This window comes from Nanorana parkeri, unplaced genomic scaffold (genome assembly GCF_000935625.1).
Source record: "Nanorana parkeri isolate BGI_ZX_2015 unplaced genomic scaffold, ASM93562v1 scaffold2778, whole genome shotgun sequence".
Lineage (NCBI taxonomy): Eukaryota > Metazoa > Chordata > Amphibia > Anura > Dicroglossidae > Nanorana > Nanorana parkeri.
This window is the reverse complement of record NW_017309046.1, coordinates 21,111-48,608: the sequence shown is the minus strand read 5'-3', so window position 1 is coordinate 48,608 and position 27,498 is coordinate 21,111. Positions and strand designations below refer to the sequence as shown.

General features: G+C 42.6%; 1 protein-coding gene across 1 annotated transcript in view; it reads left to right on the top strand.

Moving 5' to 3' along the window:
- The window catches only part of ALG1 (ALG1, chitobiosyldiphosphodolichol beta-mannosyltransferase), a 42,706-nt gene that overhangs the window by 891 nt on the left and 14,317 nt on the right, over positions 1-27,498 (top strand). Inside the window, exons 2-10 of the mRNA XM_018574160.1 lie at positions 4,991-5,068; positions 5,573-5,676; positions 7,197-7,345; positions 8,278-8,367; positions 9,636-9,746; positions 11,509-11,630; positions 14,152-14,190; positions 15,083-15,142; positions 25,062-25,172. Of these exons, the coding sequence (XP_018429662.1) occupies positions 4,991-5,068; positions 5,573-5,676; positions 7,197-7,345; positions 8,278-8,367; positions 9,636-9,746; positions 11,509-11,630; positions 14,152-14,190; positions 15,083-15,142; positions 25,062-25,172 (864 nt within the window). The remainder of the gene's footprint in view (positions 1-4,990; positions 5,069-5,572; positions 5,677-7,196; positions 7,346-8,277; positions 8,368-9,635; positions 9,747-11,508; positions 11,631-14,151; positions 14,191-15,082; positions 15,143-25,061; positions 25,173-27,498) is intronic.

Here is a 27,498-nt window from a genome sequence, read left to right as displayed (position 1 = left end):
TTTCGGTGCACCTCTTGTATCGGTGCATCCCTAATTTACACTAACATGGAATCGTGGTGCTGGTGACATCTGTATTGGAGTTCTGTTGTGAGCGGCGCCATCCCCAGTCATTACGAGCACCTGTTACTTTTGGGATATCGGGTAATGGGTGCGGCAAAGTATATGGATATTGCTTTATATAGTATATTTCTGGGGACCTGTGGCACACTGGCAAGTTGTGATTAACTCCAAATATATGCATAATGTATACTTTACCAAAAAATTGCCACGAGGTGCTACAGTGTTCGGGTTTGGCTTGATGAAAAGGTGGCAACCCTAACTTTAGGCCTTGTTCACACCAATCGCGGAGCAGAGCAGTTGCAGACCGGATCAAAACTGCGTCCAATGGTATTTTTTGCTTCAGTTCACATCGCAGCGTGCAGGTCCAGAGCAGGCGAAAAAACTGCAGCAGGCCCTATTTTACCTGCTCTGGATCTGCAAATGCCTGGAACGCACTGAACGCCCATGTTAAACTAAAAAATATATATATATTTTTTTAACCAAAAACGGCACAACCCACTGCACTGCGTGTGCAGAAACCTGAGCGGATCTGCTCTGCATTTGGTGTGAACAAGGCCTAAAAGATGGGAAGTTCGGATCTTTCAAATGAATCGGTTCATTTGAATCAGTTCATTCATAAGAACCGATTCATGAATCGAATATTTGGTTCACTTGCTGAGTCGGCTGACAAGCAAGTGAACCGAAGCTCAGGAGCTGTCTGACCCTTCATAAAAGATGTGATTCAGAGAAGGGGGGCAGCTCCTGCGGATCAGTGCCTTTGCTCAGAGAGGTCACACAGTTTTGGTTTTGTCAGACCAGCCATTGTATCAGCCAAAGTCGTCTCTTCTGGTGACTTGTGATCAGGTGTGACAGTAAAAGGCGTGTTATTGCGCATGCGCTCCGCTTTCTAATGAGCTGATGTCACATTGGTCAGATTTGTCCCTAGTCTTACAGCGCAATAACGATTGGATTTACTACCACGGGTGTCCTATCGTTATTCCCACCCGTGCGCTGTAAAGACCAGGCACAAATCTGACTACCAATGTGACATCAGATCAGAATGAGGAGCGCATGCGCAGGAACAGGCTTTTTTTTTTTTTACTCTCAGCTGATCGCGCGTCACTAGAAGGGATGACATTGGGTGATGTGATACAATGGCTGGTCTGACATAAAACCAAACTTGTGACCTCTCTGAGCCAAGTCACTGATCACTAGAACGATCCCCAGGAGCTGCCCCCCTTCTCTGAATCAGAGTCTTCTGATTCAGATCTTTTATGAAGAGTCAGACAGCTCCTGAACTTCGGTTAATTTGCGACTCAGCAAGTGAGCCGAAGATCCAATTCATTTGAAGATCCAAACTTCCCTTCTGACTCACGTGTCTTAGACTTCACAGATGTGATTGGTTGCAGGGAGAGGGTGGGCGGGGCTGGCAGAAGCTGAGCTCTGCTCTAGAATCATATTACAATGCTGATCTCCTATTAATTCTACACTGAGCTGCTTCACACGAATCAGCTCACTCAGAGGAGTCGGACCCATCCGTATCAGTGAAGAGAATTGATTCAAAAGAACGATTCGTTCAGGAATTGGACATCGCTAGTACCTTATAGAAATTTGTAATTCCCGAGACTGTGGGCGGGGCATTGGGCAGATGTGTCCAAATTGTGCTTTTTAGAAAGTGGGAGGGGCTTAGGTTCATGTCTACAGAATGGTGGATAGGTGGGCTCTAGATGCACTGTGTGTACACTATTACACTGACACTGTCATGTTAGTAGAATGGTGGATAGTTGAGAGCCAGGTACACACACACACCCCAACCATTTCAGTGACACTGCCTACATACACATACACATACATATATACATACAAACACTTACCCCTTGGGTGGCATGGCTAGTCTCCAGTACCCCAGGAAATCCTGGTGGGGGCAGCGGCGTCCAACAATACTGAGAACACCTCTTTGTTCCTCTTTCCTGTGCAGGGACAAGGTCATCTGGTTCCCACGGTAAAGATGTCAAAGTGCTCCCCCCCAAGCATTGGTGTCAGTGGGTGCAAAAATAACCCCCAACGTTGGTTTCAGTGGGTGCAAAAATAACCCCCATGGTTGGTGTCAGTTGCATTATTAATTAACCCCCAACATTAGTGTCAGTGGACACAATAATAACCTCCGACATTGGTGTCAGTGGCATTATTAATTAACCCCCAACATTGGTGTCAGTGGACGTAATAATAACCCCCAACATTGGTATCAATGGACGTAATAATTACCCCCAACATTGATGTCAGTGGACGTAATAATAACTCCCAACATTGGTGTCAGTTGACACAATAATAACCTTCAACATTGGTGTCAGTGACATTAATTAACCCCTTCCTCCAACCTGAATTGGTGGGTGGTCAGTGTAAATTTTCAAAAAGACTGACCACCCACCCATGCAAGGGGGGAAGGGGTTAATTAAACCCCTTGCACTGGCTCTGCTTTTGTTTTGTTTTTTCATGCCATGCGTCTCCTCCCAAAGTGCAGAGATATAAGCATTCTGGTAATGACCCGGCAACCAGATCAAACATTCTGGTATTGTCAAATCCATTTCGGTAAGTTCCCAGCTGTGGGGAGTGCACACCCTCTCTCTCCTCCCATCACCACTGGCGCACACCATTACCAATGCACACGTACCACACAGATCTGTCTGTTACAAAGTGTGGGTGGAGCTGGTCCTATGTAGCTCCAGCTATGGCTGCATGCAGAGTGGCCGGATAGGGTCCTTGTGGGGGGGAGTGCGTGGGCAGAAATTTCCCAGCGTCATTCAACCTGAAAGACTGAGAAATACACGGGCATCATGGCCCTGCTTCCTTTTGTAACCTTTGTCAAGTCCTTGATGTCTGTATCCACCTCAAGGAGAATTCCCTGGACAGGTCATGAGGTAATTCTCAAGGAGGGTACAGAGAGCAGTAAAATCCTGACAGACACTAAACCTTCCCCTATTCTATCTAAAGCTAAACAAAAGAATTTTAGCTGATCCTGTATTTCTACTTTTTGCAGTCAAAATTTGAGAACACCCCCACTATATATACTATATGTACGCAGTAAGCTAACCCCAGAACAGGAGCTTACACAGAATGGCGCAGTGCGATGCAATAAACCTCGCTGCAAAACTTTGACAACATATATGTGACAAGAAAACAGCGATTCACAATAACAAAACGTACACCGTTAAAGGAGAACTATGAGGTGAGTGATTTCCACTCATCCTCATAGTTAGAGCTGACTTGTGACAAAGAAGCTGTCACAGGTCGGCTCTATCGATCGGGAAGTAAACATGCACCGATCTGCTCACTTCCCGATCTGTCAGTCACCGCTCCCCTAAGGGATTCCCCTCTCCCTTATACCCCGCCATATACTGAGCTTTGGGTCACGGAAGGAGGTTTAGTATATGTCCTCCCGTGGCCCTAAGAACTATGGGAAAAATACTTACCCCATAGTTCTCTTTTAAGGGATCATACTCGTGCACATCTGCTAACTTGGTGTAGATGATACAGTGTTCAACATGTGACAAAGGTTGTTACACTGGGGAAACTGGCATTAAGCTGCATCTCCGGATGAACCTGCACAGAAGCTCAATTAATAACCACAAGGAAAACAAACTTTGCACCCCAATAGAACATCACTTCTCCCAGATAGATCACTCCGTCCAAAACCTCAATAATAAACTACTGAAAGGGAATTCCAAAAACCCTCATAAAAGGAAAACATTTGAGATGAAAATGATTATACATTCTAGCACCATGACGGAGGGACTTAATGTTGATTCTGGTTTCCTGACAGACTACCAGAACTTTTTATGAATATAGAAAACATCATTTATATATACAGAACATCATAATATTCATGCATGTTGAGTCCACCGGTCATCTTTTGTTTATTTTCGGATTATCTCCGTTTTTTTTTTTTTGTTTTTTTTCTATTTTTTATTTATTTTTTACTCTTAAATCTCCCGCCGGTCCCGCCCCCCTGCGACGCGAACGCTCGCAAGGGACGGAGTTCTGACCTGAAAAAGAGAGGTTAACTCTCGAAAGCTTGTCTTTTAAATATTATGTTAATCCAATAACAAAGGTATCATTGCATACTGCAATACTTTGATTTAATTTTTTTGGCATCATATACGTACATTTGCTGCAGGAGGTGCGTTGCGGTGCCGTTCATTTAAAAGAATCCAAATGCACCTCCCGTCCGCAGTGTAATCGCCTGCACTGGAGCGTGTGGTACTGCAATAACCTGCGTTCCAGTGCAATGTGATTTCAAAAATTGTGCTTACCTTTTTAAGTAAACTTTATGTCTGTAACGCTGCATTTGTGTATTTCATTTTAAATAAATGACGGTATTATTTTTTTTTTTTCTTCGATCAATCAAAGTTAACAATCTGCTAACTAATCGATTATGAAAATAATCGTTGGCTGCAGCCCTAGTCCTTTGACCAGACTTGATGTTATATTTTTGTTACACTTATGATTTATACAGAATTATTTTTCCCCTACGTTCCTTACTTTGTAAGGCCAAAGGGAAAAAGCTGTTTTAAAATGAAGACAAATGATTATTTATTATTATCAAACATAACCTTCTGCCGCTAGGGATTTGGCCGAAGTCCACATTGCTTTGTGCAGCAAACTCCAGAGCCTTGCCCTTCTCAAAATCCCCAATGTAAAGAGAAAAGTCTGCAGGATGACTTAATCAGTTGGTTGGTTTGTTTAGGCTCTTAAATGATGGGAATGAAGAAGTAAATATTTACCATAGTTCTTTATTTTAATTTGTTCAGATTGCCTTGAAATGCTTTCCCTTTCATTCAGCTTATCATAGGCACTACACGGATTATAATGTGTGAGTATAGATAGTTTTTGAATATCATGTCAACTGTGCCTATGGTAAAGTGACTGTATATTGCCCTTTTAAATTTTACAGAAACGGACCCTCACAAAGATGTCTTGAACAACAAGAAAATAAAAATCCATGAAATATCTGACTTCAAAGGGGTGACAGGTAATTCCAGCACAAACATGTGTGTTGCAGGACTGTATTTGAGCTATATAGCTAAAGCTGGTACTACAAATATGTGTTTAAAGGAGAACTATGGGGTTAAGGCTTTTCCCCATAATTCTCCTTAGGGTAACGGGAGGACAAACTAGCGTCCTCCCGTCACCCTAGTCTCAGTATACCGTGAGCTGTAGCCTATCTAGAGGCAGAGCCAGCTTTTCCAGCCCCTCCACTGTCATGGCAGAGAGCCGTGACAGGATCGAGAGGTGAGCGAACGCCGGTATGTGTTCGCTCACCTCCCGATCTACTGAACCGACCTGTGACAGTCTCATTGTCACAGGTCGGCTAGAACTATGAGGTGAGTGAAAAGCACTCACCTCATAGTTCTCCTTTTTAAACACATGAAAATGGAGAGCAGCATGTCTCTGCTAGATGGATAATCATCCTGTTTTTTTTTTTGCTGTTATTAATGAAGACTTTCTAATATCTAACTTTATCTTTGTATTTTAGCTTGTCCAAGGATATGTCGATATGTTGTAAAGGTGATGGTGCAAACCATCCAGCTCTTTTGGACACTTATGAAAATTGATCCGCCATCTTTTATCCTTCTTCAGGTAAAAGTGATGGAACATTTTCACTTTTTGCAGCTAAATATATCACAATATTCTGTTAAATCTATATACTGTATGTAGATATACACAAGAAACAAATGAATGCAACTCTGTATTCATACACCATTTAATGTATTCCTCTAAATTAAACCGGGTATCAGATTCTTGGAATCCCTAATACAGCAACATTCGACCTCACAGGACTTTTGTTTGTATCTGGGGATTCCTGTGACAGGAATCCCAGGTGGGTCTGAACAGATGTGGCTGTTGTTCCCATTCAGGTTTTCTACAGGGTAACAGCAGTAACAGTATGTCCGTGGCTGTCTGCATGTAATCATATATGGAATGATTAATTACCTGCGGACTGGGAAAGATACTTATCCCTGGAGGCAATCTCTCTGTGTTCAGGGACAATCCCTTTCCCGAGTTGAAGATAATCATACCATGTAGGTTTACATGTGAAAAGCCATGGACAAATGCAACCGCCGTCACCCTGTCATACAGAAATAATTTCTTGGCCTGGTAAAATAAGTTGCACAAATGTATTTCATCTATATGTGCAGGGCACAATGAAATCATGTATGAAGGAATTTTGGAGTGGAACATACTGCCCAATGTCTGAAAATTCTGTCTCAGTGACAGGTCATGGGTCCTCCAACAGGATAATGACCCAAAACACAGAGCTAAAAGCACCAGCAAATGGCTGAGAACAAAACACTGGACTATTCTGAATTGGAACATCTATATGAAGAGCTGAAACATTCGGTCTGGAAAATGCAAATTTTAAACCTGAGCCGTTTGGAGCAGATAATCGTACGATTATCGTAAGGTGTGTGGAAGCCGTGCAACCTCTACTACTGTAAGGTCGCACGACTTTAAACTTACGGACATGTTTCAAAACCCGCCGAGCATCGTACGATGTTCGGCGGGTGTGTAGCATGTTCGTGAGATAAAAGCCGGACGGGCCGGTGTGCGCAAGCAAGCGCACACTGCCCGTTCGGCATTGTGGTCATCGGAAGCCCGCCCCCTCAGGGGGCGTGGTTTGCGATCATCGCAAGTACAATCTGCCTATGCAAGATAGGCAGATCGTAAGTTTTTTTTAAGTACCTTACAACCATCGTAAGACAAAAGTCTTACGATGGTTGTAAGGTGTGTGCCCAGCCTTAGAGCTACAGAAAATGCTAGTTTGCAGTGAATACCTCCAAAAGGTTGTTCAAAATGTTAGGTTAAGGGTCCCTTTTTGTTTTGTTCATGCCATTTTTGTATTTGTTTTATTATTTAGAATATGCTGTTGAATCAAAGTTCAAAAGCAAAGTCTGATTTTTATTAAATCTGGAATAAACAATAATGGATGCCAATTACTTTTGCTCAGTTTGAAATTATTTCAGAGAATATCATGGGTTCCCTTCTTCTGCTTTCTTCTCTTTTTTTTTTTTTTTGGGCAAGGGTACCAAAAAATGTGTCCACATCTGGTAATATAGACACAGTCTCAGGGCTTATCTGTTTTCTGTCATTTAAGGTAGAATCCACCAGGTTTACCCAGCATTGCAGTGACATGGGCGTTTTGCTGTCTTAGAAGATGCAAGCTAATAATTGACTGGCACAATTATGGGTATTCAATCATGAGTCTGACACACAGACCTGGACATCCGGTTCTGCTCATTGCAAAATGGTTTGTATATTTTCTAACCTATTTTGAATGTAGGGCAGATCATTGCCGAAATAATGTTAACTAAAGGGATGTACCAATAACGGTATTTTGGTATCGAGTATGTGTGTGTGTGAGTGTATATATACACTATATATATATTATACTATACTATATAGTATATAGCCGGGGCGGCGAGTCATCACATGCCACCCAGCTTCCTTAACAAGACTTCCGGTATCGACGAGTCCTGAAAAAAAAAAATATAATTCCTGATTAGCTGGTGACAAGGAAGTAGGAAGCCGGGGGGGAGCGTAATGATTCGCCACCTGGCTTCCTGATACCAGAAGAGCATTACTACTGTTTGTAGTATATATATATATATATATATATATATATACACAAATGAGGAAGCCGGGGCGGCGAGTCATCACATGCCACCCAGCTTCCTTAATAAGACTTCCGGTATCGGCGAGTCCTGAAAAAAAAAAATATAATTCCTGATTAGCTGGTGACAAGGAAGTAGGAAGCCGGGGGGGAGCGTAATGATTCGCCACCTGGCTTCCTGATACCAGAAGAGCATTACTACTGTAGTATCAGTGCATCCCTAGTTAACTATATGCACAACTTTGTACAACAAGCACCATTTTAATTATTGTAAAAGTGAACATAATGGGACTAGTATATTTTTAAAGAAAAACTATAATATAATATGTTATTATAAATGTTTTTTACAATACGTATGAACCAGCATTATTATCTTTTACAATATTTTATATTTACCGGATTTAAAAAGGGAAAAAAATTCCTAATCATAATAAATAAGCTATGTATGAAACCGCTATACTATATGTTCCCTTTTAATGGGAGCTGTAGAACTCAAGCCAAAACTGCTTATTTTTGAGCTACTTTTTAAGATGATATATTTTGCTGTATCCATTTTGTTTCTACTGCAGGTATGAGAAAACATTTGGACAACTTTCAAATTACAACTTCTGTGTAACAAATGCAATGAAAGACGATTTAAGGCTTAACTGGAGGATAAAGTAAGTCTGCAGAACAGATGAATATGATTTTTGCTGCTTAAAATGTAAACGATTATATGCATAAATATATTCTAAGTTCAGACAACTGTAGTTTTTGGTACCCCCCCCCCCCTGCTTTCACCTGCCACCTAGCTTCCGCAGCTGACAGGTGAAAGCAGCCGGGAGCAATAGCTAGACTGCTATTGCAATAGCCAATAGCAGGCTGGCTATTGAAGCTCTGCCCACTGAGCACGAGTGGACCTAAGAGAGAAAGTTCTCTCTCAGGCCTACTTCCCCACCCCCATGCCTGCTGCCCTGTTGGCATGCCAGTCTACCCACTCATCCCATTCCTGCTTTGGCGGCTGCTGCTGAAATCATCAGTTTGACAGCCAGAATCCACTTTGTGCTTCATGAGCCACTAATGGCAGCTTGTATGTCAATACATTCATAAATACATTGAAACTATTCTTTTCTGATTATGCATAAAGGGATTTTCCTTTGATCTGCATATATTGTCAGTTGCAGCATACCTGAAATTGTAAAAAAGAAAAGTAAAAATCATCTTCTGGGACTGCAGCTTCTTCCACAATTTGCTGCAGGCAGTAGTGGACTTGGCTACTGCTTGTTGAACCAAGGTTGTACGTCGTTGTTGTCTTATCAGCCAATTTGCTGCTTCTCCATCGTAGACAAATCTTACTGTACCCCTAACAACTTCATCACCTTGTTGCAAGAGTTAAAGAAGAACACCAGGGGAAAAAATTATTAACCCATTGCAGTGGGGGCTACTCCTGCACTGCAAGGGTTAACTGCTTGTTTGTGTCTAGGTGCTAAAAAAAAACCCAACAAGTTATACTAACCTGATTATTACAGCCGGCTTGCTTTTCTTTGATAAGACAGCACATGTTGACAAGTAAACACCTCTGTTAACTGTTTTGCCTTTGACAGTGGGGAAAATTAATAGAAATGTACCCTTTATGCTATAAATGGGTCTGGTTCATTCCTGCTGTCTATATTCAGTGTAATCAATTATTTCTTAGGAAATATTGTATTATTTCCTATTAGTTCATTGATGACTAGGAATGATGCGGTGATTTCCCTAATGCACCCGATCTCCAGTTATAGATAATTGTACATTTCCAATGATGACATTGCAGGGACCATAATTTGGGAGGCTGACACTTATTTGTTACACATGTGTTCTGCTACTGCTTTAATGGTCTGTTTTATGTTTGCCTTTCAAACCCAGGTTTTTTTTTTTTTTTTTATATTTTATCCTGTTTTTATTGCAGAGCTATTACTCTGCATGATAAACCTGCTTCAATATTCAAAGAGACTCCAGTTGAGCTACAGCATCAGTTATTTATGAAGCTAGCCAAAGACTATGCTCCATTTAGAGCTCAGTAAGTATGGTAAAAAGACTGAAGTACAAATTTATATATAATTTTTATTGACAAATTAGGACTGCATTAGATTATACATGCATAAAACACCACAAAATACATACCGTCCTACACTTAAACAGGCTTACATACTGGGACTTCTATATAATTATTGGAGGATATTGACTCTCTTGTCTGCAACAACTAGGGCTGCAACAAATGATTGTCAGGGACCAGAACACCTCCAGGTGGTGCTGGAGCAGATCCTGCAGTTCCAGTGCTCCCCTGCAGGTGTCAGCAATTAGTCCCCACCTGGTGCTGATCTGGGAAGGTATTTAATCCCTCCCTAAAGTGAGGCTGGTGCCACAGTATTGTTGCCTTAACCTGTATCCTGTTTCCTGTATCCAATTTGCTGTATCCTGCCCTTTTACCTTTTGTGTGCGATTTTGTTGTTTGCATTTCGTTGGCTATTATTTGTTACTTGTGGGTATTGGTGGGGTTGCTTGTGGTTACTTGTTTTCGGTGTGTCTAATAAACTGTAAGCTCATTTAGCATTGTCTGGTGTGGTCACACATTTGGTCCTCCTGTATAGATACCTGTATGCGGTGTGAGGACACCCGTGCACGGTATCCTGACATATTATTTTCATAATCGATTAGTTGGCCGATTTTTTTATTTATTTATTTTTTCCAATTTAATTGATCATTTAAAAAAAAAAAGAAATACCATCTTTTATTTAAAATGACCTACACAAATGGAGTGTTATAAGTTATTAATTCAGAATAAAACTGCATGCATATTTTTTGTAATCGGAATGACCGCTGCCTACTGAGGCAGCTGAATGTAAACACAGCAGGCAGTGGCTGGGAGCAATAGCCAGCCTCCTATTGGCTATTTTAAATTGAAATACCCAATAGCAGGCTGGCTAATGCTCCACCCACTGCCTCATGTCACTCACAGATGAGTGGACCTGAGAAAACTTTCTCTCTCAGGTCCGCTCCTCTGCAATAGCCATTGGCTATTTTAAATTACAATAGCTAATAACAGAATGGCTATTGCTCCGCTCACTGCCTGCTGTCAATCAGCGAAGGATGGACCTGAAGGAGAAAGTTCTCCTTTAGGTGGTCCTCTGCTGATGGGCAGTAGACAGGTGCAATAGCCAACCTGTTATTGCAATTTAAAATAGCCAATAGCAGGCTGGCTATTTCTCTCAGGCTGGCTATTTTCTCGGACTCTGGGGGTGTGTGCAGGGGCTACCGACGGCAGAAGAGGGGGCACAGAGCCAGCAGAGGAGGAGCGGGACACGGCAGCAGCGAGGGGAATGCAGAAGCACAGCGGTTTCTACTCCCGCTGTGTGGCGGCTGCAGCGCTCTGTGTCCCCTCTGATTTGAAGGGTACACAGACTACAGCATGCAGCGGCTCCCAGCGAGGAGGAGAATGGAGGTGCAGAGTGGCGGTGGCAGCAGGAGGTGTCTCAACTAATCGGTAATGAGAATCGTTGACAACGATTCTTATTATCATCAATGAAATCGATTAGTTGTTGCAGCCCTAACAACAACTGTAAGTAAAAACATTGGATTCAACTTGGCACAAGGTACCTGCAAATTACTATACACATGTGTCATATGAGAAAACCTAGAACTTTATTCTAATTGTATATATGTTGTAGTAGTTGTCTACCAAATCTCAGGTTATGGGCAGTCCATAGGTTAGCTTATCTATGTGTTTTCTTGATCATTTTTTTCCCCCCCATTTTAAAAATGAATATATCTTTTACATTCAGATCAAAATATGACGAGTCAGAAGTTGAAAAGTCTGTATTCACAGAATTAAACAGAAAGAGCAACATTGTTAAATACCATGTAGGAAGACCTGCACTGCTAATCAGCAGCACAAGCTGGACAGGTATTGTGCTTTTTTATAGTTCTGTTCGGAGCCAAAATACCATCACTGTGACTGAAAGTGGCTGACCTCATAAAACTAGTTATCTCTAAAGGAATTGTACATAATTTTGCTTATATTGTACTGATAGACCTAGGGGTCTTACCCAAAATTCACATGTTTTTCTAACTGGATTCAGTTGAAAAATGTGTGAATCCTTGATGAACCTTGTATGACTCTTGTCACATTTATAAATGGAGATCCCTTAGCATCATCACTTAGTGTCAATATTTTCTGATATGCATACAGAGGTTTGAATAAGGTAGCTTAAAAAGATATTCTACCAGCTGTTTGGACCTTGTAGTTATGGATTGTATACATAGGAGGGAGCATATAGCTGGACTCTGCCTGGCTTCCTGAATGGTCAGGAAGCCGGGCAGTGTGTAATGACTCGCCGCCTGGCTTTCTGATTGGTCGGGTAGCTGGCCAATCAGGATGTGAGTCAGCTTACTGCGCCCGGCTTCCTGATTGGCCAGAAAACCGGGTTCATGGAGATGGCTCCCCTGCTAATCGGGAAGCCTGGTGGCGAGTCTATACACGCCGCCCGGCTTCCCGGGTAATCAGGAAGCCAGGTGGCGAGTCCTTACACGCCGCCTGGCTTCCTTAATGGGACTTTCGGTATCGTGAGTACCGAGAAAAAAATATCGGTACTCTACCGAAAAAACGGTATCGGTGCATCCCTATAAATTATTATGACACTAAATTCCTCATTGCTTGTGTTTCTTATTATAATAATCTACCTTCTATATATTTTTATAATGCAATAATTCTAAAACATGAATTCCCAGTGATTTTAAATAAATATAAAACATCAGGTGTGGGGTTTGTTTGATCCCAAGGGATTGAACCTTTAACTTGCTAAACCATGTGTCCTAGACTAGACTTTGTCATTTGCCCGACATTGGCTTTCTTCTAGAGCTGCAGTTAATCGATTTAGTCGATTAAAATCGACGATTGAAAACGTTACCAACGTTTTCGATCGTCGATTCGTCGGCTATCGATTGATTTCCCTGTTCGGGGCTCTACACGCGGCCTGAAGCATACGCTGCTCACGTCCCGCTGCTTTTTTTTTAACAAGTAGTCCATCTCTGGAGCTTTTTTTTTTTTTTTTTTATCCGATTAATCGAACTTAATAATCGGCCAACTAATCGATTATGAAAATAATCGTTATCTGCAGCCCTACTTTCTTCAGTGCTTATAACAGTAGAGCTGAAACTTTGTAAAGTGAGAACCCAGCTTGTGATTGTTGCATTCCATCCTTTTGCATGGCACGTCTGCAACGTAGGGTCTGGTGATGAATCTAAAATGACCACCCCAAGAGTTGAATCTTACACATGCCAACTTATGGAGAGACAGGCCACTGCAGGGTACTGTACGTTTTCACAGATGGAATATACTATCTGCTCAAGTACACCACTAGGTGTCCCTCCCCAATAATCACACTCTTTAAAACTAGGATATTTACTTTAGCCATGTGACTGTTGCATTAATGCCACACTCTGGGCAGAATGATAGTGTACACCTCCCCCGCATAGAATGCCCAGCTTCTGGGCAATGAAGAGAAGGAGCAAAGCGACCCATGCTGTACAGCGCTCGAGTGGCATCACCCATCCCTTTTCACTATCTTCTATTCAGAAAACGTCTTGCATTTTTATTAAATAATACAGCACATCCTGTGATGAGATGAGGGGTGGGAATGTGACATCCTTCTGCCCAGAGTGTGGCTTTAAAATCCTTTTTTATTTTTTTAATGAAGATACTCTCCTGGTTTGTTTGCTTTGTAAATTGAGCCTAATTTAATTCCTCTAGGCCTACAGTACATTACTTTTGGGCTTGACATAGGCCTCACTTTGCTGATGCAATCTAGCAGCGCTTGCACCTTGGGCACGTGACTTTCTCTGATGAGGTCTACATCTCCATGTGGACAGTGTTTTTGATGGTAAACTGGCAACTTTGTTTTTCTGCACTAGTTTACGAGACCCATTAAACTCTGCAAAAACCCAGGAAGTAAGAGTGGGGGTGGAGCACACTTACTCTTTCCTTTATATGTATAGACATTATGAATTGAGTATATTAAAAATGGAATTTTATTATATATATGAATCAATTGACTTTATTGTTGGATCAATTCCCTGCTATTCTCCAGTGGTCACCACAAAGCCCCTTTCTTTCTCTCCCCCTTTTTTTTATATATATTGCATATATAGGGGTGGTGTCCCAGTTTGTGTGATGGTTCCTAATTTTTGTATTACAATTGAGATTTATCTGTAATGTTATTTTGGGATGGGGAAATGGCTCATGTTAACAGTCTACACTGGTGCTGCTTTAGAAGTCGGCTAAGATCACAAGGAAACTTTAAGAATTGGCATGATGGAAATGTGAATTGCATATTTTGTTGACCTATGATCCAGTCAGTACCAAATTATTACGTTTTGGATTGGGTTTTTTTGGTTTCTAACCTCATTGAAATGTTGTATTTTTGCAGAGGATGAAGACTTCAGTGTTTTACTGAGGGCACTACAAGGTATGTTGTTTTTGGCTTATATGTTTTATATATTACTTTACTTGCATCCACTCACTTCCAATTACTTGATCGGTCAACTGCTGGGAGAAACCGAAAGCCAATCACACTGGATTAAATTCCATTTCATAGCTAGCTGCAGACTAAAAAGTCTTCTTTGCTCGGTACAGAAGCACTGTGACAGGGCCAAGCGACTTCCTCAGTCAGTCAGGGCTCTGTTGCCTTTGCACAGGTTTGCTTCAAGGTAGAGAAAGCACAGTGATGACATAATTTTGCTTTTTGAATATTAGACTAAACGCCATGTTTGGTGTAAGTTGAACACTGCACATCATGATAAAGACACCATCCCCCCACTGTGAAGCATGCTGGTGGAAGCAGCATCATTATTATGGAATGTTTCTCTATAGCAGGCTCTGTAAGGCTTCTGAGGGTATAATGAATAAACCAAAATGCAGGGTATGTCTGGAGAAAAACCTGATCCGGCATGCAGGAAACCTGAGCCTTGGGCGAATTATTTATTTGTTTTCCCCCCTCGGCAAGACAATGATCTCAAGCATAAATCAAAAAGCACAATTCTGGAATGGCCAAATCAGCCCAAAAAAAACAACTTATGTCTAGGTTTGAAATTGACTTTTAACTTTGACATGAATAGGTCTATTTCTGTTGATCAGTTAAAAAAAAAAGGCTTGTGATTCATTGCTGTATGACAGTAAAACATGAAAAAATCCACGGGGTTGAATGTTTTTGAAAGTTACTGTATTAAATGTTTATCTGAGTTTCTTTTACATGTTGTGTTTTTATTTTTTTTTTGTATTGGGTATTTTTGTTTGTTTCTGTGTTTGTCTATAGTAACTCTTCTGCTTTTAACGTTTTCTGTTTCCTTTTGTTTTTATAGACTATGACGAGTTCATCAGAAATGGAATCATTCTTCCTTCGCTTGTTTGTGTTATTACAGGTAACAATCTCTTTTAACCCTTTTGCTGCCTTAGCTTTTTTTTTCTTTTTTTCAATTTTTGCAAACATGGTGGGATGTGCATTTTAGGCCTGAAGATTACTTAAATCCCTATAGAGACCCTGTAGAATAGTAAAATGGTGACAGTTATCACACAATAATTGTGCTACTTTTTATCAAATCTATATTTTTCAGTAAAAGATCACTCAAATTAATTTTATTGCACACAAAACTCTCTTTTTTTTTTTAGTAACAAAATAAGAGGTTGCACTGAGTAAATGAATATCAAATATGTCAAGCCTCAAAATTGTGCACACCCGTGTAATGGCTGAAAACTATGGTACATTAAATATTCCTTAGGTGATGCTTTAACCACTTGCTGACCGGGATGTTTCATACCCCCTTCCTGTCCAGGCCATTTTTCAGTATTCAGCGCTGCGGTACTTTGACATTTATTCCGTCATGCAACGCTGTACTGAAATTAATTTTATACCATTTTTTTGGGGGACAGATAGAGCTTTCTTTTGGTGGTATTTAATCACCACTACGGGTTTTTTTTTTTTTACTATATAATGAAAAAAGTACCGAAAATTTTTAAACAAAAACCTGTTCTTCCTACGTTATGTTAAACATTTATTATTACCCAATTTTTTGTTAAAATATAAAAGATATCACGTCGGGTAAATAGACACAAAACATGTCAAGCTTTAAAATTGCGCGCACCCGCTAAATCGCGAAAAACTACCATACCCAAAATTGACCAGAGCCAATGCTTTAAAAGCTTTTACCCCTCATTAGTTTAGTGTCATCAGTGATTGATGGCCCTAGAATTATTGCTCTCACTCCGACTTTCACGGCGATATGTAACGTGCGGCGCAATGGGTGTAATCGTCGTTTTCGCACGTAGGCGGACGCGACACATGATTGCGTGAGCATGTGGGGGCGGGGGACTTTAATTTTTTTTTATTATTATTGCTTTGATATGTGACTTAATTTTTTTTTTTAAATGTGTAACTAATTTTTTTTTCCACTTAACTTTATTGCTATCACATAGGGAGCAAACAAGCTCCCTATGTGATATCCAATTTGCAGTGACAGGTCCTCTTTATGGAGACATCAGGGGTCTTTATGACCCCTAATGTCACCTAGGGAGAGTGACACTGAATGCAGGAAGTGATGTAATACACATCACTTCCTGCATTCTGACGAGGAGGAGATCAAACGGAGATCGTGTATTGAGCTCCGTTTGATCTCCGGCCACAGAGCTGCTGTGCTGGTCCCGGGCTCACACTGGGAACAGCGGAGCTCGGGATCGCCGGCGGAGGGGGGGGGGCTGCACACCCGCACGCAATTACAAGCGATCGGGCGTCTCTACAGACGCCTGAACGCTTGCATGTAAACAGCCATCGCTGGCTGTTTACATTGAAAGCCGGTTTCCCGTTTGTGCGCGCCACCTAGTGGCCGCCACGAGCGGGATGGGACGTTCAAAAACGCCCACCCGCATTCAAAAAGCCGCTGTCCGGCTGTTTAATTACAACGGCCGGACAGCAGGTGGTTAAAAGTCTGCACACTGGAAGGAGTGGTTACTTCACAGACCGAGACTAGTTTTCAGTAAAAATATAAATTATATAATATGATAATTGGTCTGAGGGTTAACATCTTTTCCCAATCACGATTCAGTCCTGAGGTTGCAGTTTTATATTCACTGGGTGACTTAAAATGATTCAATATTCCTAGTGTGAAGAGGGTTGTCCTAGATACATAGTATCTGTTTGGTCATTCATGAAGTCAAGATCTTTAAAGTCAGTATAGCCAATGAAAGGCTCTGACGAAGCCCCGGTGGGTGGGGTGAAACACGTCGGCCGCAGTATGCTTGACTTACCCGATGTGTGACCCACATACACGTCAGCTCCCTTAAAGAATTTTCCTTGAATGACGGTGATGAGAAGGCAGCCCCCTTTACCATCCCTGAACACCGCATAACCACCACTCGAGCACCCTGAAACCATCATGTACTGCGACTAAAATATATACACTAGCAGTGAACAACAGGACTTCGAAAACACGGCGGAGAACCTGGATTGAGACACCCAATCGTGAGTACAGCTGATAATGAAAAGACTTTGGAGTAATACTGTACATGTCTCCCCCTTAAGCATTTGATATCAAGCTGACATGATGTCAGGATAAGAGTGGTGTTTCCGGATGGTCTATATCTCTGGGCTTGCGATAGATCTATTACTCCGGTTGATTTGAATATAAATATTGCTCACAATTTGAGCACATTTATCCCTTGGCAGTAATTGAACCTATTTATTACTGACTTTAAAGAACTTGACTTCATGAATGACCAAACAGATACTATGTATCTACGATAACGCTCTTCACACTAGGAATATTGAATCATTTTAAGTCACCCAGTGAATATAAAACTGCAACCTCAGGACTGAATCGTGATTGGGAAAAGATGTTAACCCTCAGACCAATTATCACCTTCTGGAAACTTAGGGAAGCCGTCACTGCCGTAGAATGTGTGGGGCCCATGGTATGAATGATTGAGTGTTATGAACAACATTGTCTTTTTAAAGAGGAGTTTGAAGAAGCACACTGATGGTATTAGAATTTTTTGTACATCAATAAAGTTTATATTTTTACTGAAAATTAATCTCGGTCTGTGAAGTAACCACTCCTTCCAGTAATCTCTTTCCTGGAAGACCCCCTCCTTCCTTATATGCAAATTGGTTACAAGACCTAGATGACTGGTAGAAATTATATATAATAGGAGTATATCTAGTGGTTTTAGATCTCCAGAAATACCGCCCCTTTTTTTGTCAAGTCTGCACACCTTCATCTGCATAGAGAATCTGCACACCTTCATCTGCATAGAGAATCACTTCTGCAAGAAAATTGGCAGCTGGAAGAAAAAATGTAAACAACCTCCTCGTTGCTGTAGCTGCCGGGAGTTTGGTCACATGCCAGTGCTGCCATCAATGTAATAGTTAAGTCGGTGGCACCGAAAAGGGTTAAAGTGATCTTGAAGTGGAAATAAGCGCCTAACCCATTCTTGCAACCCATACCAGGAACCTACAGGTGGCTGAGTGGCATGTATAGGCTCCCCCAAGTCCTTGGACTTTCTCATATGAACATACCAACCCAGCTTTCTGGGTTGAGCTGCTGACCCTTCCTCTTCTTGCTTTGCAAGACTCACTATTGGCTACTCAGCCTAGAACAGTGATGGCCCAAGTCTTTAGAGGATCTTGGGGCTTGTTCACACCAACTCCAGTGCATTCTGGCCTGATTGGTGCCAGAACCCACTGGACCGCATTCCAGCCAGCTCACTTGGTTTTGAGACTGGAGAGGGCGAGGCGGTGCAGTGAAGTTAATGGCACTGCAGCCACGCCCTCCGGCCACAGTGCGATCGCCCGCACCGGAACGTGTGGCACACGAGTGCCACGTGTTCTGTTGTGGTCAGAAAAAATTGTGCATGCAGCATTTTTATTTTATTTTTTTTCTAGCATGTAAAATTTTTATTATTTGAAGTATAATAATACATACATGGAGAAAAGTATCTCCGGGAGATAAATAGCCAGACAACATTCCAAATAACATCAGGGTTATAGAGGCTACGGCTTTCAGTCTCCAGGGTATATGGTAACAACAATGAGTAAACATCAATCCATGTGTACAGTCAAAACATTGAACATTGATTTAAACATAAATCATGTATAGAGAGCAATAAAAAACACATTCTTCCCCAGGACAAATGTATGGAACTAGAGGGGTTAGGTGGTACTCAGGGACGTACTGAGGGTTAATATAAGCAGGTTTATGTAAGAGATGTGAGGGTTCGCAGGAAATGGGTAGCTGGTATGATGATGAAGAATATGTGGATGAATGGGGAGTATGGTGGGTGGGTCAAAGAACATCAAGGTGCCAGTCAGTTTGGCTTCAAGGTACCATTTGGACAGTCGTAATATGGACATCAAGTCTATCAATTGGGCAGGTGACAATTCAGCTAAAATGAAAGATTTCCAAGTGTCAAAACATTTCTGGGTAAAGGTCTGGGTAAATCTGGTGTCGAGTTTATCCAACCACATTAATCGGAGTAATAGTGCCTGAAAGGAAATGATCGTGGGGGTATCAGGTAGTATCCAGTTACTCAGAATTGTCTTTTTGGCCGTCAGCATGCATAAATGTTCCCAACGTGTCTGAGCGTTTGATACACTGTCAGTGTTTGAGAGGAAGGCATGAAGTAGGCATAGGGCCGGGGACAAGAGGGACTTTCTTTCTCCCAGAGTGCATATCCATAAAGTTAAGGACATTTATCCAAAATGATTGTATAGTAGGGCAGGACCATAATAAATGTGTTAGGTCGGGCAGGAGGAGAGAGCATTTAGGGCAGGCGGTCAACCAGACGGAGGAGCCCTGTCTGACAGGGATGTTAAACGAGTGGTATGCACTGTGGGCATTTTTGAGGTATATCTCCCGCCATGATTCACATATAGTAGCTTTTCTGACCTGTAGCCAGCCACGCTCAATAAGAGATGCCGCGTCCTCTATGGTGACGTGTAAAAAATCCACCCATCTGCGAAAATGGGATGGTGTATGGGTCGAGATGCCGTCAGTGCAGTTTGTGAGGGCTTGTGTGAGGGAGGAGATTGAGATTCTAGTGGTGGGGGAGGAGAGGAACGGGGCTATAGGTGAATGAACGACTTCCGCCCACGGTGTGGTGATATGATGAGATATGAAATGTCTAATCTGATTGTATTGGAAGTTGTCGGTGACAGGGAGGCGATATTGAAATCTGAGTTCATGGAAAGTTTTACAGTTACCTTGAGGGGTAAATAGATCTCGAAGCGTTGTCATACCCTTCTTACCCCAAGAGCGAAATACCCTAGAGTCGGATCCCGCTTTAAAAACAGGGGAGGAACTTATGGGCATTAGCAGTGAGAGTACTTTAGGGATGTGTATGAGCTTCCTAGTCTCTCTCCATGCCAATACCGTATCCCTAAATAGGATGTTATTTTTAATAATGGGGGGAATTAAAGGAGAACTATGACATGAGTGATTTCCACTCACCTCATAGTTCTAAGCCGACCTGTGACAATGAGACTGTCACAGGTCGGCTCAGTAGATCGGGAGGTGAGCGAACACATACTGGGTTCCCTCACCTCTCGATCCTGTCATGGCTCTCTGCCGTGACAGGTGAGGGGCTGGATTCCCCTCTCCCCGCTCCGATCTGCCAGCGCTGACTGGCGGAACGGACGTGGGAGGGGGCGGGTACAGCTGGCTCTGCCTCTAGATAGGCAGAGCCAGCTGTCACTCGCGCAGCTGGGCGGATCCGTCATCTAAGTCGGGATCCGCTCCAGGTGCGGCGTCTCAGTATACCGCGAGCTGTAGCTCGCGGTATACTGAGCTTAGGGTAACGGGAGGACGCTAGTTTGTGTCCTCCCGTTACCCCAAGGAGAACTATGGGGAAAAACACTGACCCCATAGTTCTCCTTTTTAAGGATATAGGAGTGTGTAATATTCCCGAGAGGGACCATGGTGCAACCAGGTGATTCTCTAGTGGGATGTCAGTATAATAGGAGGTATCGTGTAGACAGTCCCTTACATGGCGGAAAAGGCTGGCTAGATTGTAAAATCGGAGGTTGGGTAGGTTAGTTCCCATGCATCGAGAAGGTTGTTGTAGTTTCTTTAGGGCCACCCTTTGTTTTTTTCCTCGCCATATAAAAGTTGAAAACGCTTTGTGTAAGAAGGTAATATCTTTGTGTTTAAGAAGAAGCAGCAAAGTTTGGAGGGGATAAAGTAACCTAGCGAAACTGACCATTTTGATCAAGGGGCATCTGCCTAGGAGAGAGATGGGATAATCTTGCCAAGTTTTTAATTCTTGTGACACCTTTTGGATGATGGGTTTGTAGTTAAGGGAATATCCCTGGTCGAACGTGGGATGCAGATACCTAGGTATGTCAGGTATTTTTTTTGGATCTGCAGAGAGGGATGGGCAGAAGAAAGGGCCTGCAAAAAGGATTGGTCCTGATTTCACTTTTATCTACATTGATCTTCAGGCCAGAGAAGGAACCATAAATCTCTATGTGATTTAGGATGAGTGGTAGTTGGGTCAATGGGTCAGATAAAAATAACAGTATGTCATCAGCAAACATGGCTAATTTGATATTAAAAGGACCAGATTAATAGCCGATAAATTAGTAGAGGTGAGGGAGCGGGACAACAGTTCTATGGCAATATTAAACAATAGCGGGGAGAGGGGGTATCCCTGACGAGTGCCGGAATATATCTGCGCAGAAGGAGAGCTATGCATAGTAAGGATGTAATTTAGAAACGTGCCAGAGAAAAGAAACTGTTTCAATACCAATTGAAGCCAGGACCAATTCACGTTGTCGAAGGCCTTCTCCGCATCCAACGCCAATAGTACCAATGGGTGAGGAGAAGGGCCCGACAAGAGCAGTAATAATTTTTCGTATGTTTAGCACGGCAGAACGACCTTTCACGAAACCAGCTTAATCTGGTGATATGAGAGAAGGCAGCACGACGGCCAATCTATTAGCCAGAATCTTGGACAGTGACTTGGCATCAAAATTTAGGAGTGATATAGGACGATAGGATCCCGGAAGGGTCGGATCCTTACCTTTTTTGGGTATCAAACGAACTTACGCTGCACTAAATGTTTCCGGGTAGCATTTATTTTGTAAGATATAGTTGAAGAGGTCAACTAGGGAGGGAGAGATGTGGTCACTCACAGACTTATAAAATTCGGCCTGGAGCCTTAAGCTGCCCACACACCTTACAATTTATCTGCAGATTTTCTGTGGTCAGATGGAAAAGGTGCAACAGATTCCTCCATCTACACTTAACTGTGTGGATGGAGGAATCTCCATCTGGGCCAATCTGTTGCACTTTTTCCATCTGACCACAGAAAATCTGCAGATAAATTGTAAGGTGTGTGGGCAGCTTTAGAATTAGCTGAGAGTTTAATCGTTGATTGCACCTCTTGTAGAGGTATGTCTGCGTTTAGGGCCTCCATGTCAGTTGGGGAGAGGGAGGGCAAAGTAATCGTATCAAGGAAAGACGATCCCAGGGGGATATTATCTACACCCGCTGAGTACAGGGACTGATAGTAATCTTTAAAAATCTCACAGACTTTGGTTGGGTCCGAGGAAGAGATTCCAGTTGAATCGAGCAGGCTGAGTATATGATCTGGGGTAGTTCTCCCTCGGACCAAATTTGCTAATAATTTCCCTGATTTATTTCCGAATTTAAAATATTCTAGTTCTTTTATGGGAGCGAATTTGGAGATCGTATTGCGATATCCAGTGGTCACAGGTTAGCTTGGGCTGGATCCATAGGGTTCTGTTTTGGGGGCTATTATTTTGTTTTTATGATATATATGCCTCTCTGGCCGTCGTGCATGCCTTGACATACCTTTTGTCTCGTTAACTTCTTTTGAGAGGTGGCATAAGCCAGCACCTTGCCTCGCAGAACCGCCTTTGCCGCCTCCCAAAATAAAACAGGTGTATCCACATGTAGAGCATTGTTATGTGCATAATCAGTCCACCAAGAGATTAGTTGACTTTGGAAGGTGTCATCGAAGGCCAGGTAGGAGGGGAAGCGGACACAAAGGACGTGTGGATTGTCTCAGATCATGCAGAGATAATAACATTGGGGAGGGGTCGCATGCAGCATTTTTTATGACCGGACTGGAACGCAGGCACTGATGTGCCACGCATTTCGGTGCGGATGATCACACTACATCCTGAGGGTGTGGCTGCGGTGCCATTGACTTCAATGCATCGCCAAGCCCACTCCCACCCCAAAACAAAGTGAGCCGACCGGAATGCGATCCAATACCTTCTGGCACCAATTGGGCTGGAACGCACTGGGGCTGGTGTGAACTACCCCTTAAGGTAGAACTAAACCCTGCTTGGATTACATTATAGGGTGTATTTTTTTAAAAGGAATTGATCTGGACCTCATGTGAATGAGTGACACATTAACATATGGCTACAACTGGGAGACAGTTGTCACCCCATATCAGGAAGTACCTGGATAAGGACCTTCTTCATGGCAGGATTATAAAATATTATTTTCATAATGGCTGCATGTTAAAAAGATTAAAACAATATTTGAAACTACAATAACATTTAAAGCTTGCGGGAGTAAGCTTTAGTTTTAGTGTTTGGGTTTACATCTACTATAGAGAAAGAAGGGTTTTTAGGCATGCAGAAATGATGTTACTGCTCTCTGGCACCGCAGCTTCTCATGGAGCACATAAATACACTTACTTTGGCCTATTTGTTTTTGGTTTGTGTTTAACATTATAAATAGCAGAAAGGGGGAGCATAATGTCACATAAACATACTGCTATCATTGATTTTAGGGATGCATCGAACTGTAGTCCAAAAATGGCACTTTTGGCAAAATGCCGAAAGTACCATCTGTTGGCCGAAATAACGGTGCATCCCTGCTTTCTCTCCTTCCCACTTGGCGCTGCTCTGACACAGCGCAGCGTCCAGCAGGGAGGAGAGAAACTGTCACAGGAGGCCGAGCAGTGCCGGGGCGGAGAGTGCTGTGAGTGGCTGGCGTCTCGCCTCCAGCACCGCTCAGCCTCCTGTCACAGATCAGGAGAGCGGTGTGTGGGCGAAGTCAGCTGAGCTCTACTCCCGCCCAGCCTCCTGTGACAAATGAGAGCAGCGGTGTAGACAGCTTTAAGCTGTCGCAGGAGGCCGGGCTGGTGGTGCGGGGCCGGAGTTAGCTGTCACAGCAGACCAAGCTCGCTCAGCCTCCTGTGACAGCAAGTCGGGAAGGAGAGCGGGTACAAGCTCTCAGTGATTGCTGGCTGTAAATAATTAACCACCTTGCGTCCATGGCCGTTTGTGAACGGACGGAAGTCTGCTAGGAGCGGGAGGGCGTCTTAAGACGTCCTGCCCCTCCCCCCTCTCGTGTGCGACACTCAGCGCACACACGAGAGGGGAAACCGTGAGCATGTAAACAGCCAGCGATGGCTGTTTACATACAAGCGATCAGGCGTCTCTAGAGACGCCCGATCGCTTGCAGGAGCTGCCGCTGTCGGTCCGTGATGTATGAAATTCGTATCAGTACAGCGTTGCATGACGGAATAAACGTCAGTCAAAGTACTGCAGCGCTGAACACTGAAAAATGGCCTGGCCAGGAAGGGGGTCAGGAAGTGTGTTTACTGACACAGTGACACTCCCAATTATGAATGAGAGTGATCTACATCACTTCCTGTTCAGTCATGATTGTAGACATGGTAAACATACTATCTCCACAATGTATGAATGGACAGGAACACTCCATATAGAGGTTTCCTGTTCATTTATAACAGGGGCTGCAGGAAAAGAGACTGAGGACTCTGTGTTCTCAATCTCTTTTTCTATTTTAAAAGGGTTTATACCCCTAATATTTCCCTGAAGCCCCTAAAAGTAAAGTTAAAAAAAATATTAAAATAATCAAAAAGTTTATAAATCAAAAAAAATTAAGGTTAGGAAAAAAAAAAACATTTTTGGTTTCGGCCTGACATTTTTTTTTCATTTCAGTTTCGCTACGGTTTTGAAGTTTTCATTTCTGTGCACCTCTAATTGATTTATTTGGGAGAAATGGTAATAATGGATAGAATAGGTATCAGACCCTCTATGGTTCAGGAAACATTCCATTTTTTTGTTGGGTGGTCTGTAAAGAAGGAATTCTAAAATAAAAGGCTAGGCATACTGTATGTTGCCTCCTGTAGCAGATTATTGCATCAGATTTTACTTGCATGAAACACGGGTTGGAGTGTGCAGAAAAGTGTTTTATCATTTAGTTGTGTTTAGGGAAGTGTGATGTAGTAATATTTCCAATTGCAATTTGGCCATGCTGCAATCATCTTTTTGCTATCTACTTTCAGGGAAAGGTCCTTTGAAGGAATATTACTGTAATTTGATGAAAGAGCTGCACCTGCACAACATCCAGATCTGTACACCATGGTTGGAAGCTGAAGACTATCCTGTTTTACTTGGTAAGGCAAACCGTTTTGTTGTTTACATTCCCTGGTGTCTGTTTTACTATATAATGCTATTATTTTAATTCATTAGGAAATGGTGTGTTTAAAATGTGCTCCTAAAATGGTTTTAATTACCCTATTGAATATGAAAAGGTTGTGTGCCTAGAATGCATGTCAATGCACATCAACAAGATGCAGATTAATTTGTTATGCTGTGAAAAAGCTTTGTTCCAAATTTGTGAAAGGTTTAAAGGGCCAGTTCACCCAAAATTGGTATTTCGGTTCTCACTTTTTGGGTAACAAAGGCATCGCAAAAGCAAACTTAAGCCAATAGGCTTCACTTATTACTATAATATAGTACGTAGGGATGTCCCGATACCATTTTTTCAAGAACAAGTACTTTCCCTCAGGTACTTGCCATTACCGATACATTTTCTTAACACTACATGTGACATTAAAAAAAAATACAATACAAATGATTTTAGGGCAGTTGATTATAATTATGAAGAACTGTAACTCAATCCATGATTATGGATCATGATACAAAAAATAATTTTAACCAAGACCGTTGCTTAGAAGCACTTCTGATTGCTCATTGCGGTCACCTGACTGCACTGACCAACGAATTCCGACTGAAATTCAAAATCCATAGCATAGGGCTGCACTGGACAGCAGTATGGGGTACATATAGTACACCCGTAGCGGAGGAGGGGAAGGACTGTTCACCAAAGTATAGCGGGGGGGAAGAGAGTCGACCAGATTTAAGTGGGTAATTACTTAAAGTGGCAAATTACTTGGTAAAGTGAACTTACCCTTTAATCTGCATTGTGCGTGTTAGAGAGTGCTCCTGCCCCACTACCACAATATGGCACACAGTGGAATGAGTGCACACACAATGCCATACTCATGCGTTATTATTTTGATTATTATTCATGCGTTTATTATTTTGTATTTTTTTTAATTTATTTTTTTTACTTCACTTTATTGATATCAGACAGGGGATAACGAGCCCCTAGGTGACAGGCTCTCTTTATGAGCCTGCCCTCCAATACAGAAGATACAGCACAGTGCTGTATCTTCTGTACAGCTCAGTTTGTGATAGATGACACGGGAAACGCAGTGAATACAGTGCTCCTGTGTCACTGAGCGGAGAACGTCTGTTCTCCGCTCTGCAGAAAAGCGGGGGAGCCCCAAAACCATGGGGGGTCGGACCTTGGAGGGCATGGGTGGACCTGGGAAGGGAAGGGAGGTGCCGGTGGGGGGGGGGAACGGAGAAGCAGGCTACTTTCCGGGCGGATCACTTGTACAAACAGCCTGAACGTTCTTCAAAATGTAATGTGACGACGCTATGTATCGGGGCATTTTTTCGCGTACAAGTACTCATGTACCCGGTATCGGCCACGCTACTAGTAGTCAGTATAGGGACATCCCTAATAGGAAGTATTGCTATTTGGTGGACTGACCCTTTTAATGTTTGGTGTTAACTTTGTAACATAATTATTAAGAGTATTTAATCTGTTAAATGTGGGATAGTCCCCCCCTATATCTTCCGGGACAGCAACCTAAGAGTGTACAAAGCAACGTTTGTTGTTTTATCCTGACTGGATACCTGTTTGCTTTGCTGTTTTATCTAGAGGATGCACCATTTGGATTCTAGGATCTTGTCCCCCGCTTTTTTCTTTAGGGGGATGCCCCCTGGCTGATGCCCTATCCTCTCTCCCTCCTAGGAGTTGGTAGCATGTCTTGGCGGTGGAGATGCTGAGTGTGCATTTGGTCGACTGGGGACGGCACAGTGCATTCCAGGCCTCGCTCTGGGATGTATGGCATCACTTCCGGAGGTTTGGTTCTGTGGTAATGCCTCTTCCCGTTCTGGGTTCCGCAGTAATGTCACTTCCGGTTGATGCCATGGAGTTCTTTACGGCCACCACTGCTTGAATCCAGAGCCAGGACAGTGTGGGGAGAATGCTGCTACCGCCATGGAGCAGGAAGGCAGACCAGCGGGGACTGTGGCCAGCGCTAAAGGCGTGGTGATTACCTTGGCATCTGACTCTGGATGTATTGCTTATGTGGTCCTATTGTTTATTGGACAGTCCTTTTTTCTGGGTGATTAGTTGGCTTTCTTGCTGATTTAAGGATAGCCTGGTCCCTGAAGAGACTAGCACCCAGAATCTGTTACTTTCTATTGTCCCAGCCTCTAAACAGATTAAGTGTTGCGGCAATTGTAATGGTAAGCTGCCGCCTTCTTGTCAGAAGCCGTTTTGTGATACTTGTATTCATATACTGATGGCTAGTGAATATTCAAATTTTATAAAGGGCTTTTCTTTTCTTTTTTTTTTTTTTT